The sequence below is a fragment of the Micropterus dolomieu genome, linkage group LG02, assembly GCF_021292245.1.
Source record: "Micropterus dolomieu isolate WLL.071019.BEF.003 ecotype Adirondacks linkage group LG02, ASM2129224v1, whole genome shotgun sequence".
Classification (NCBI taxonomy): domain Eukaryota; kingdom Metazoa; phylum Chordata; class Actinopteri; order Centrarchiformes; family Centrarchidae; genus Micropterus; species Micropterus dolomieu.
This window is the reverse complement of record NC_060151.1, coordinates 25,796,584-25,810,469: the sequence shown is the minus strand read 5'-3', so window position 1 is coordinate 25,810,469 and position 13,886 is coordinate 25,796,584. Positions and strand designations below refer to the sequence as shown.

The window sequence follows — 13,886 nt, the reverse complement described above, 5'->3', positions numbered from 1 at the left end:
ACACTCTCAGGATCCTGTCAACCAGTGTAACTCAAATCGGATAATCAGATCAAGCTTTTTGTGAAAAATGTGTGTTTTATGTCAGTTCAGTTACCACATCTTGTATGTTCCAGGTCAGGCTTTCTCCTGAAGATCTTCCTTTAAAAATGCATCTAAGAAGCTCACTCCCTGTAATGTTTGGAAATCAAAGCTATCATCAACCTTTCTGTTGTCAGACTCAAGCTCTCCTCACACATGAGGATTGCCCCCACTTTTATGTCTCTCAGTTGAAATCTGTCTCCAACAGCCCACTGTCTCCTCCAGACGCACTCCTCACTCCCAGTATCATTGATAACCATCCAGCCTACACAGCTGGCTTGTTTTCTAACAATCACTGCTTGTTCTTGCATATTGTTTGTATTGCCTCACATTAAAGTTGGGGTAACTGACTCTAAACCAAAACAAATCTTTTTGGCAAATTTAACGAATATCTCCTCACAGTCCACTAGATGTCCGTTTTGTATGTGTGCTGGATCTGTAAATGGGAAACAAACAAGGTGGCCTGCCACCCCGCCACAGAACACTATTTCCTACATTTTCCTTCTGCGCCATGACCTCCACACTCCCAGCCAGTTCTGGATCGCCATCCCCGGCTTTTATTCTGTCACCATTCCCCTTTTGTCAATAAAAAAAACCTTATTATCACTACTGACTTAATTCTGCATTTGAGTCAAGCAAGGTAAAACACAATGAATCTTTTTTTTTAATTTTAGAATATATAGAGGTAATCTGTAATAAATGTTGGGATTATAAAAAAGACATCAGGGCAAAGATTTAGGGGTACTGTACTAAATGTTGGGGTATGTTGGGATTAGGGGGCTTTGCATGACTTAATAATACTTTAACAGAAGCTATTTCTTAATAACGGGATATTTTATTTTGAAATCTGTGTCCTGAATTAATGTTTACTCTATTGTGGGCTACTTGACAGTGGTCTGACACTGATAGAGTGCAGACCCTCATGAATCTACTCTGCTTCACTTTACATCACAAGTCTTTAGGCTCAAAATAGCGGCATCCTCTTGCTTGTGGCTGCCATCACACTTCTGGAGTATTATATTAATCTATAGTACTGATAAGCTTTAAAATGGCGCTCTTGTATCATATAGTTGTCTGTGTACGTGTGTTGTCATGTCCCCTTTAAATATAAAGAAACTTTTTTGGTTTGCATGTTAAAGCTGTTTCTTTCTCTGAACAACAGGAAGAACTGGGCATGCAAATGCCACTATAGCAAAAACAGAGCTGTCAAAACACAAAAGGGTCAACAATTTAAAAAGGTGAGTGTTAACAGGAGTGGAAACCCACAGTCTTACAGACATGCAAACTTCAGGGAACTTGAGTCACATGACTTGATTTGAGGTCAAAGTGTTTTACCTGGGTCTAAAAAGACTTAAAGGATTCCGTCTTCTCCCTGAAACCAAAAAGAAGACACTGAGCTGGCACAAGCTACATATTCAGAAACAGTGCAGCCGTTCCAAGCCAGAGTTTCAAGTGTATACCTACTTAAAGGTCTCATGGAGAGGCTCCAAATGTCTTTTTAACACACACACGCTGCACATTGTTAGTTTTGTTTGAGAATAGCTACCACTGAAGAGTTTCACTGACCAACTAGGCTGAGTGACATTTACTGACTTAGTGGTATTTACAGCTCAGTGTCTTGGCGGATCCTACCATACTTCCACCAATCGCAACACTAACACGACACCTGCATTCATTGTCTAAATCTAAAATCCATAATGATATTCATTCCAATGGATATTTGAGCCAATGGATAGCTGAGTGTAGATGTGACCTATTAAAATAAAGACCATTAGGAGACTGTTCATGAGTGACCTATACATCTGAGAAAATAAAAGTAGTTGCTATGATCACATGTTCACTGATACAGTGGTTCAGTCTGTAAAGGGTGTCTGGAGATCAGAGGGAATGTGGCTTCATGGTCCGGCAGACGGGCTGAGGTGGTTGCTCTGTGTTTTGTCTCAATTGCCTTGATGAAATGGGGGCTAAAATTAACCCATGGTTCCTTGGTGTGAGAGCCAAGTAAGACAGGAATGTGCACTAAAGAGGGCAGCGAAAGACAAAGAGCCCTAAAGACAAAGAGCCCTGGCTCCAACACTGGATGATACATGTGAGTTTGGAGGACCTGCAGCATCCCTCTGATTGTTTCCTCATATAAGCATTTAAGTTTTTTTTTTTACCTTCACCAAGGATGTTTTCGGTTCTTTTTGTCTTTTTGTTTGTGTGTTTCTTAGTCAGCTAGATATCTAACTTGAAATTAGCACAAGAAGTTTTTGTGTGGATCAACATCTGGGTGGTGATCCAGGAATATTGAAGGGCATATCTTAACATTTTTGTTAATGGCACATGTCTGGCACATCCTATAATTATCCATCACAATGTATTTTCTCAATTTATCAATTAATAGCTTGATCCATAAAATGTCACAAAGAGTAAAAAATGACTGTCACAATTTCCTTAAGATGATTTTGAGATATGTTGTTTTATCCAATCAGCAGTCCAAAACCCAAATGGACACAAAAATGGACAATCAAAAAAAGCATATCCATGTAGCAATTGATAATGTGTCATTTTTGCTATGAAAAATGACTGACGAATTAATCAGTTATCAAAAAAGGTGCTGATAAATTTTCTGTCCAACAATAAATCGGTTTATTGTTTCAACTCAAGTGTATTTTGATGCAGTTTCAGGTCAGATGCAGATTTCTATCCATCCATCCATCTTCTCTATCCACTTATCCACGCAGGGTAGCTTGGATTGCTGAAGCCAATGAGAAACAATTGTATTGGAAATATGAAAATATTACTTTACATTTAAGGGTATTTGCATTGTGCCTATAGTTCCTGGACTCCATGCTTGTGTCTTTCAACAAAAAGTGTTGGGATTTTCTAAGGAGACTAGGTGACTGTATGTTTTCTATAGCTTAGATGACAGCTGTTGTCACCCTCCGCTAGCTGTGGAAAGATAATGAGCTTAAAAATGCCAATCTCCGTCACCTTCCACCCCTTCCAGGCACTGTGAAACAGCAATGGACAGGAAAGTGTTTTAGAGCCAGACATCTGGGCCAAAGTCCCGACCGCTTGAGAGTTTTATCTGCCTGGAATTCCTTCAGCTCAGGGTCGCCTTCAGTGCAGACCTGAGATCCTCCATTCCTCTGATAAGGTTTGACAAAACAGATACATACTGTACTTTACACACACTTAGTTACAGATTTACAGTTTAATACACACATCACCCAAAAGAGAGAAGAGAATACTAGAAGAGCATGTTTTTCTACAGAGGCATGGGAGACGTACTTGACGCTATTATGCATTTCTCTCAAATATTGCGGAGCTCAAGTTTGAAAAGTTTTTTGTGATGACTTGAATAAAATTTTTAGCACCTAATGCCTCGTCTATGTGCGGGCTGGAAAGCTTGGATATCTGGATTACCATGTTGGGTCTTTAAAAGCATTGAAATCACTTGTAACTTTAATTTACACAAATGTTTAGTTTGGCAAATGATAATGATGCTTAGACGACTTGTGTTTTTTGACCATATTAAGAAGTTTTCTAATGTCATCATGCTTTCGTTGCTTTCTTCTTAAATGTCTGAGTAGCAGAAGACAAGAAAGAGAAGGCATAATCTGATATTTTGAGCTCTTTATGCTACCCGAGGAAGAGCTCTGAGCTCAAAATAGGCTGTACATCTGTTGTTAGATTATAGCTGTCATGCTTGTATTTATGACAGAATCAATGAAAACGTTCACTCTAACCAATGAGCCATCAATGTTTTTAATTTAGATTATATTATGAGCCTCTTTAAAAGTCATTTTCCAACTGTTTCTGACAATGAAATAAACTATTTAAATTATTGGTTATTTTATAAATTATTATATATCTAACACTGCTTGAATCCTCATAAACAGAATAGTCACAATACTTGACATTGACTATGGCAACAACACTTGAGTGTTTTCAGTTGGTTCAAGCTTTCCTAATTGGGAAAAAGTATTTGTTGTAGTGAAGGGGGCCAGTCAAAGCAGTATTGCTGTGGGGGGATAGCAGCACAAAGAGGACATTTTGTACTAAAACAATGTGTTCTAACTTAACCTGCTCAAGCCTTATTTGGTTAAACTTTCTCATTTCTTTTTGAACAAAATGACGGTTTTGAACTTTGTCCCCATGACTTACTTTAAAATCCGTTTAGGGAGTGATCTCTTCATAACCAGGACCATAATAACCATTTAAGATGAAACCTCATCTTAAATGGTTACCTTACCAATTGGTACCTCACTACTGGTTAAGACAAACTTGAAAATATGTTGAACTATCCTTTAACAACTCAAACTAACCAAACTGATCTATAAGGACAATTACAAATAAATTCCTTAGTGTACCCATCTGCTCAGCAGTACTTCCTGGCCAACGGGCAGAAACAATCAGTTATGATGAATAGTGTCTGTCAGCCCTCTGATACCCTGAAGTTAACTGTCAGCATATATAACACTCCTTTCAGTGAGATGAAAGATGATATACTGTATGTGTCAGTACTGAACCAGAAGCAAAGTAACTTCAAACATATGAACTGTCATGGAAAATGAATGGAAAGCTTGTTAGAAAGGACTTGAACAAAATAAGAGGGCATAAACTCTAACAAACAAAATGTTTTATTTTTGTTAACATGATGTCATAGCATGTAGCCTTGGTCAAAACTAATGTTCTATTCACATCTGCAGGATTCATCTGTGTCTTTGCTACAAGACTCAGAAATTCTGTTTAGGATTAACATTTAAAAAGAAACAGAGTGGATACAAGAGGTGGGCTGCATGTTATTTGAAGAAACAGGAGGGGGGAGGAGGGGTCTAGTACAGGGGTGGAAGTTGTGGAGGGGAGACACATGGGAACACAAATTCTCAGTGTGTCCTTGGCGACGAGCACAGCGACAGCCAGCTTTGGCGTAGAACCACTCTCATTAGTGGCAGGGCCTGTCAGAACGGCTTCAGTCAGCGGGGCTTCCAACAAAGCACGAGTCTTGGATTACAGTGTTTGAGCTATGGCGACCATCCGTACTTCCTTCTATTCTCCTTTCCTTTTTACCCCAGCATCCTCCCTTTCAAAGTAAAAAAAAGAGGTTCTGGTGCAGGGTTGTGTTGTGTTGTGTGGTGTCTGTGGTGTCAAACACAACAAAAATTGGCTGGTAAATATGGATGAGGGATGGTGGATTAACTGGAGGCTGTTAGGGGAAAGGTCTCGTCAGCTTCCAAACACCTCATCCACACCTCCAACCTGGCTCTGTCCTTATCAACTCTGCTAGATAAACAGGCATGCCCTGACACATCCTGGTGTCAAAAAAATATGTCTTATAAGGTTTTGTTCAAGAGACAGATGATACCACCAGTGTGATGAGTAGAGGGTGCAGAAGAGCAACCGTGAAGTGATGGAGCAAAGTTCAAACAGAGTGGATACAAGAGGTCATATATCATGGTTTCGCAGTTTTATCCATCAAAACCAGCCACAGCAGGTTGTCTGGCCACTCAATGAGGTTTTGGAGGGTTGTGACATGTGAAAAAGTAACATCAGCACTTTCATGATCTCTGCAAACTCAAGCACAGCAACTCCAATAGCACTCATCTAATCAAGAGAGAAGTGTTCTAATTAAAAACACCTGTGCAGGTAATTGAATAAGAGATGCAACAAACAAAAAGAGGTGGCTGCTACAACAAAGGAATGAAATACAAAATAGCACCAGACGAGGGTTAAAAAATCCCAAATTCATCTGTCGTTCTGCCAAAAAGCTGCTCTAACATACACATCTTTCATTTCCTGCCTAAATCCAATTCTGACTGAGTCTGTAAACTCCATCTTGTACTTCCCTTGCCACATTTCACATACACATAACCACATGTCAACCTCCACCACGATACATATTGGACACAATCACTACGTTTCAGTGCCTCTTCTAGGGCTGCTAATCTGAAAGAATGCTAAAATAAAAGTTAAAATAAAACAAGGTATCAGTTATTTTCAGTAGTTTTTACTGTTTTTAATGCATTTAAGATGACTGACCTACATCCAACTCAAGCTCTTACATGCATAGATGTTTCTGGCAGACATTCTAATGAGGGAGTCTAGGAGTATTTAATGCTTATGTCATGGTTGTAGAGCAGTAAATATATTAGCCTGCAGGTGATGATGAAAGGAGAGGAAATTGCAATGATGGGATGACTCTGGGGTTTGGAAAGAAAAATGTTGTAGAACTTGTTCAAAATCATCGGATCGTGACTGGAGATGGGCGAGCTGGTTGTAAAACTTTATGGAAGATCTTTGTGCTCAGTTGTTGATTCCTTAATGATCTGAAAGAAAAGGGATCTGAGTTAAAAATAGAAAATAAAGAACAAATCTCTGGTGGGTTTTTGCTGCATATGGCATCAGGTGTGTTGAATGTGTGTGAAAACCTGCAGAAGGGTTCAACATTGCCCTCCAGAGGGAATGGGTGCAATTTGCAGATTGGCCTGCTTCAGTGTGAGTGAGTACAACTCTGTTGTTTTGTAAAAGCACATACCTCCCCATCTCTGGTCTCCACAGTTCGAACCAGGATGCTCCTCTTCACGTGGGCCTCTGGGGTTTTAGTGTCCAGATTAGTTTCTAAAGGGTGAATAGAGGGAGTTCATCGTCCCCTCCTTTTACTCTGTGATCCAGTACTATTAGTACAGTACATGTTGTAAATTTAAAAGGTAAGGACACTGGAATGACAACCACACCCCCTCAAATTCAGCAGGAAAAGTCAGAATCCTCCCCGTTCCAAAATATGACATTCAGGGTGCAAAAAACATGTAAGATGCTAAGAAAGTTGTTTTGAATAAATACCTGGGCCAGATGGCCATTATGTTTTTATTTATTTAAATTATTTGATATTTTATTCCTTTACTAGATAGCCAACAGGAAATGTTGGGAAAGACAGACAGGGAATGATGTGAACCAGTAACCCAAAATTTTCTATGGATATTCATGGTACCCAAAGAATGATTACTAATGATTTTGGTGACCCCTGGACCTTTCTTCTAGTGCCACCGTTAGGCCAAAATGTTTACTTGTTAACAAGAAATATTACAATATACGGTACATGAAATTTGCTAGGAAATTTGGTCTGTGTGCAGCAAAATCAGCTAAATCAATAAAGGGAAGAGAATAGAGGGGGGTGTCACATTTGGGACTGACCTCTAAACTGCAGGTTGGAAAAGCTCTGAACTGGAATGGTGATCCTGGAGGAACAGAGAAGAGACAACTACAATCACTGACAAACAAGATTTACGATCATAATTTGTTTACATTTGTTGGTTGTGTCAAACCTAACCAGTCTGTCAAGCTCGGGCTCACCTGCTCTCCTCTCCCTCCAGCAGCTTCCTGTAGGTGGCAATTTCGATATCCAGGGCCAGCTTGACGTTGAGTAGGTCCTGGTATTCCTGCAGGTGTCTTGCCATCTCCTCCTTAAGGGCCTGGATTTCCTCCTCCAGATGGCTCACTGTATCCTGGTAACCAGTAGTGTCCATGGTGAAGCGGTCTTCCATCTCCCGGAGCTGGCGTTCCAGAGACTCGTTCTCAAAGAGAAGATACGATAAGAGTGAACACCAACATCTAATGCAGCAGACTGTAGGTTAATGAGGCTTCATCTTCTACTCAGATTGCAGTGCAATGTTAGTTTTACAATCAAGTCTGCTACTATTAGTGTACTACCTACCACCCTACCAATGCTGCTAACACTACTACCTCTACTTTTTGCAGTTACGTGCAACTACTACCATTATTACTGTTATATACTGTCATAGAAAAAACCTTCACCTGGACCATCTTATCACTAAATTTCCCATGCTCTGTAAAGTGAAATGACCCATGCAACTCTTCGTAATGCTTTTTGGGTTAACATGAACACATCATGACTTTACAATAAATGAGAAAAGAATTTCCTACAATACTAGTAGTCCTACTTCTGCTTTTTTACCACTACTATTAGCACAATATCTTCCACTGTTTTTGTCTCTCCAGCAGAGTGGACATGAAATAAAAATGGTGCCAACTAGCATTAGGCTAATGTTAGCACATCTTAAATAAAGCCTAGTTTTCACTCTCCCAGGCAGCAGCAAATAGACGGCTTCCATTTAAAGTAACAACCAGTACTTTTATACTTATATGCTAACCTGCTCCTGATACAAGCAAGAAGTGAAGCTGGCTACAGTACAAGCCCAGCAAGCATTACCAGGGAAGATCTGATGATGTCTCTAGACTTCAGTCAGTTACTAAAGCCATTTACAAACAAATTATACACATGAAGATTTTATTTTTTACCTTTTCCATTTACACCTTAAGTCGCCTAAAATTGGGAAATTAAGTAGAAAAAGGGGGACATTTTCTACACTGTTCATATGACTTGAATGTAAGCATCCTCAAATTAAAGCGCAGGGTCAGCACTTAAACCTGAATATTTCATTTTCACTTCCATTGTGCTATAACATAGGGCTGGCACAACAAAACGTGTCACTTTATTAATACTGTCTGATTTCACTGTAATTTTATGCAGTGAAATGTATCATTAAAATAAGTACAAGGCTTCCCGAAGAAAATAATTGAATTGTTGTTTATTTAATATGTAATTGAAGAAGCTGCATCATGTCCATCTTAATATGTTTTGCAATTTTCACACTGTGTTATCTGTGGTTTAGTGGACTTACTGTCCCGCGGAGAGCCTCGAGATCACAGGTCACCCCTTGGATCTGACGCCGGTATTCATTGGCCTCCTGTTTGGCCTGACGCAGGGCTTCTGCATTTCGATTGGCTGCATCTGTCAGGTCAGCAAACTGTGTACAAAGGCAAACAGTCAAATAGGCTGTAAGCATGTGTGATGTCCACTGCTCGTTCTGCTGTACACCTCACTGTCCTTAAAAGGACTTAAAGTTACAACAAATGTAATGTTGGATGAGTTTTACTCTACTTCTTAGTACTCTGAATCTTCTGACCTTGGATCGGTACCACTCCTCTGTGTCCTGCATGTTTGAAGTGGCCATGGTTTCATACTGGACCCTGATGTCTCTCAGAGCAGCAGTCAGGTCTGGTTTGGATACATCCAGGTCAACATGCACTTGCTGGGCCATGATATGTTCTTGTAACTCACGCAGCTCCTGAGAGTTGGAGAGGTAGTGGAAGAAGTGCAGAAAAGAACACATTCATTAAATGTGGTTAAAAGTACATGTAGTGAAAGTTAATTGATTGAGCATGTTTATTTCAATTTACGTCTTACCTCCTCGTGAGTCTTCTTCAGGAAGTTTATCTCATCCTGCAGGGCATCAATCTTCCTCTCTAGCTGGACACGATTTAGAGCCGCCTCATCCACATCCTATGCAAAGAATGAGGCACATAGAGGAATGCGTGTGGACATGCAGACATATTAAATTTATACAGGATATTGTTTAGATCATGAATTCAGAGAAATGTCGGCAGAATTACCTGTCTGAAGGTACTCAGATTGTTCTCTGCATCCTGTCGGAGGCCAATCTCATCTTGCAACCTGAATAAGTCACAAAAAAAGAAGTAAAAGTTTGAAATTAAAGTGCTTCATGTTCAGTGGCAATGCTGAATCAAAACTACACTAACAGTTTACTTCCCTGCTGTCATTAAAGATCCTTTAAACAACATTTTTTGCAGTCTAACATTTGTTAGCCTATAATTTGCAAGTATTTTTTATTTTTGTTCAGTACAGTTGTTCTATTGTAGCGACATCCTAATAATTTCCAGATATATTTTCATTTGGGATGTTTTTAAATAACACAATTAATACAAATAGTTTTTTTCTATCTATTCCTATATGGCATAACATCAGTAGCAGCGTTATGTAATTTAAATGAGAATTTCCTGTATAATAAGATGGGGACTGAAAACCTATTTCAAGCATTTTGATCAGATTTGTTATAATTTTTTTGATCTTCCCCGTGCTTCAGGGGACGTCTGGGGCTCAGCTGAAAGGGCAGTTTACGCATCATTACACAATCACTCTAATCTAGCAGCCAGAGGCCTTTCCCACGGGATGGAGTTCACACACAAACACACTAACACACACACAAAGGGTGCATGTGTGCACGCCTCACACACAGACACACACCACCCTGCCATCCATCTGCCATACACACAGAGGAGTGGAAAAATAAATGCCCAGACTTGGTGGAACATCTGTATAGCTTCACGCAGAGTTTGCTGAATGATGCGGTTGAAGAAAAGCAGCAGGAATCACAAAAGTGACCTTCGACCCTCTCATCACGGCCATCACTATTCACTCTGCCTTCTTTCAGGGGACCAGCCGCTGCATGGTAATCAGAGGATAGAGATGAGTCTGAAAAATACTTTTACACCCTCAGCAACATTCAATCAATTTTTCTCCTATAAAATTATAGATTCATGTCTAGTGTGCATCTTTAGTGAAAAAAAGCTGGATATGTGACTGCTGTGAATCTGTGTTTCGAAGTTACAGGGGACAAGAGATCTGCCTAGCTGTCTGCTCCCTTTGTGGAGGGCCACCATTGTGTTTGCTTCAATCCTCCACACCCACTCAATAGCGGCGAGAGGTTCAGTCAGGAACAAGTTTGTAAAGAGGGATCCAGGAGTAAAGCTCGGGCAGAGCACAGTGGTCTGCATTCCACTCAATCAGAGAGAAACTACATCTGCATATAAATGCATTCATTATTTTTTTTTAAAAACGGACCTGTCTTTTTTTGCTCTGAGAGACATCAGGACTTGGCAAGCTGAATTGAATGTCTTGTTGTGGTATCTAAGAAAATCCCAAAGCAACTGCACAGCATCAACATTAAAACAAAGCCAAGTTGACCAAAAGACAAAATGTTGTCTACACATCTTGAGCAGGGGCTCTACCAAGGGGGGGATGGGGGCTTTGCTCCCCCCCTGCCCTAAACCCCCACAACTGGTCTCCCTCGTGAGTCACATATGCATAATATGCTTCTCAGTAATAAGCACTGTATGCAAAATGTGCTTCTATTTTTCTATTTTATATTAGGTACTATTCATTTAAATCAAAAATGTATATATTTTTAACAATAGTTCATGTACAAGAGTTAGTTAAATAAAAATTATTGCACACTTTATAGAATACTAAATAGAAATTTAGTGGGTAAAACCCCAGATTTACCAAAAAAAGAGAGCAGGAAGTAGTGTTGTACTCTTTCACTCCATCTGTTGTATGTTGATTTATTAGTTAATTAAAATGTTAAACTTAAGAACTCTTATGAACACTTCTGTAACTGAATCCATTCATATTACACAAAACTGCAGAAATTCTTCTACATTTATTTTATAGTGAGCTGATTTTTTTTCCCCAAAAAGAAACTTTGAAAGAAATAAGTTTGACATGTGCAAAATTAACATAAATGTATTTTCAGCACCAGAAAATAAGCAGTGGTTATGCCTGTGACTAGAGCAATCCTTCAAGAGCATAAGAGCAAAGTATAGACATAACAGGGTGGTGCTACTGTGCATAACACCAACATGATCCTCCACCCACAGGAGTCCCGCATCTTTTCCTCCTACCTTTGCTTGAGCATGGCCAGATCTGCAGCCAGGTTGTCCCTTTCAATCTCCTGCCGAGCTTTGCCAGCAGTGAGACCGTCCACCTGCCTCCGCAGCTCTCTCAGCTCCTCCTGGTAGATGTCTCCCAGGCGGCTGGGCTCCTTCCCTTTGAGCTGGTTCAGCTCTGCCACAAGCACCTTGTTCTGTTGCTCCAACAGGCGCACCTTCTCTATGTAGCTGGCAAAACGGTCATTCAGGCCCATCATCTCCATCTTCTCGTTGGTGCGCGTTTCCTTGTACTGGGCCTTCATCAGGGAGTCAGCTGAGAAGTCCAGTCGGTCCACGGGGCTCCCCAGGAGCAGGGCCGTGTTGGCTGAGCCCAAAGAGACCCGGGACATCGGGCTGGAGTGGGTGAGGTTGCGAGGGGTGCCATGCCAGGAGAGGCGGCTGGAAGAGTGGCTCCCAATTCTGACTCCTGTGCTGCTAGAGCCCTGGGGCCCAAAACGCTTCCTGTACGATGACTGGAATCTCTGACTCTCCATGATGGGGAATGAAGCTCACTCAGGGCTCAAACAGGGCTTTTATAGAGGAAGGCGAACCCCCCAAGTCCACAGTAGAGAGGCCACAGGGTGAGGCAGAGAAAAGGGAGGGTGGCAGGGAGTGAATGGGACAAAAAGGGAGAGCGAATGGGTGGTTTACTTGACACTCAAAAAGTTGTGTGCCAGGGATTGTCTGTGCTCGTCCACTCAACTACAAATGTCTCTTGGCTTTCTCCCTCTCTCCTCCCTTCTCCCCGACCACTGACTCACTCTCTTTCTCTCTCTCACTCTTACTTACTTTCTCCCCTTTTTGTCTTTCTCCCTTTCTTTTTGTTCCAGCTGAATGAAAAGGAATGTGTGTGACAGGGTCTGGCCACCAATTCAACCTGACCACACATGCACTCTCACAAAAACAGAAACAGAGTTTGATTCAAAAAAAGGGATGTTGCTGTTGGGAAGAATCTTCACTGTCTAATCAGAGAAAACAACAGCAGATTTACAGATGAAGCAGATAAATTAGACAAGAGTGACGCATTAAATGTATTGATGTGTTGCACATGTAAGCTATAGAACAATGTCCAGCTGAAAAGCCTGCAGGATTTAGTGGAATTACTCTGGGTCCCACTGTGGAGGAGGAGACAAGAGACAGAACCTCAGAGCTGTTGTCTGTCCTCCATAAGGACATAACTGCGAACAATTATTCAATAAACACCTGCTTACTCTTATGGGAATCATTTTTCATGGGAGTAGATTAGGCTTTGATTTAAATCATATAAGTAAGTATTAGTGTGTCTTACATGTGATATATAATAAATGTTCATGTATGTCATTATAGATTTATATATATTTAAAGACACTCAGAGTGAACTAAAATCATCACATTTGCTACAGCAATAACCAAGAGGTTTATATTATATTATAGGTATATATATATATTTCTTTAAACTAATGCTTTAATCTTTATTTATTATGAAATTGATTGCATGATGTTGATTAAATGTGTGGTTGCTTAATACACTGGTTAACAATACAATACTCTGAATCTGTATATAATTAAAACTATACAACTTTTTTTAACCCAAAAGTCAGCCTTCTTTGTATGGATAATGTCAGTCGCCAACTTTCTCTAAATAGAGTATAAAATAAACTTATTACATGCTGCATTTTGTGGACAAAACATTTTTTCGTGTTGTAAAACAGATTATTTGAACACTTTGCTGGCAGCAAGGGTTAGTTTGTATACACAAATGTGTCACAAAAAGTTAGACAGAAGCAAATGCTTATGATAATAATTCTTTAGAATAAGGTTATCATTATAAAACAGATGGGACAAAATACACTTTCTTGACACTTTGACAACATTACAGCAGAACACTGGTGAGCATTTCAAAGTGCATTTTGTTGCATTATGAAATGCCCTTTAAATGTCAATAAAGTGCTGTTCTTTCCAGTGGTTATAAATTAACACAATAATATGCTAATAATGTATTAATACCACCAAATGTATTTCATATTGTATTTCATATTATGAAAAGTTAGTTTATCCAAATAAAGTGTGTTTGCGCATAATGCATTTTAGAAATAAAACAAGTTTCATAGCGATCAAAGAATTGACACTGCATAACATAGTGTACACTTTTTAAAATTATCTTGGCAACATTAAAACAACATTACACATACTGTACAGTTTGGTCGACCCTCATGCTGCAGCACATGCACACTTTTCATAATAGCAGGGTTGGA

The 13,886-nt window shown here is 39.9% G+C and overlaps 2 protein-coding genes across 2 annotated transcripts in view; both read right to left on the bottom strand.

The window, feature by feature from the left end:
* Positions 1–375, bottom strand: part of kcnh6a (potassium voltage-gated channel, subfamily H (eag-related), member 6a) — a 36,036-nt gene extending 35,661 nt beyond the window's left edge. The window contains exon 1 of the mRNA XM_046035790.1: positions 95–375. The gene's annotated coding sequence lies outside the window, so the exon portion shown is untranslated. The remainder of the gene's footprint in view (positions 1–94) is intronic.
* A 4,313-nt stretch (positions 376–4,688) lies between these two features.
* Positions 4,689–12,340, bottom strand: LOC123964083 (glial fibrillary acidic protein). Its single transcript, XM_046041197.1, has 9 exons — positions 11,626–12,340; positions 9,538–9,598; positions 9,332–9,427; positions 9,051–9,212; positions 8,766–8,891; positions 7,417–7,637; positions 7,258–7,301; positions 6,602–6,684; positions 4,689–6,392 (listed from the first exon to the last, which is right to left on the bottom strand). Exons 1-9 carry the CDS (start codon positions 12,144–12,146, stop codon positions 6,351–6,353), a joined length of 1,356 nt encoding a protein of 451 aa, XP_045897153.1. The 5' UTR covers positions 12,147–12,340; the 3' UTR covers positions 4,689–6,350.
* Positions 12,341–13,886: the final 1,546 nt, after the last annotated feature.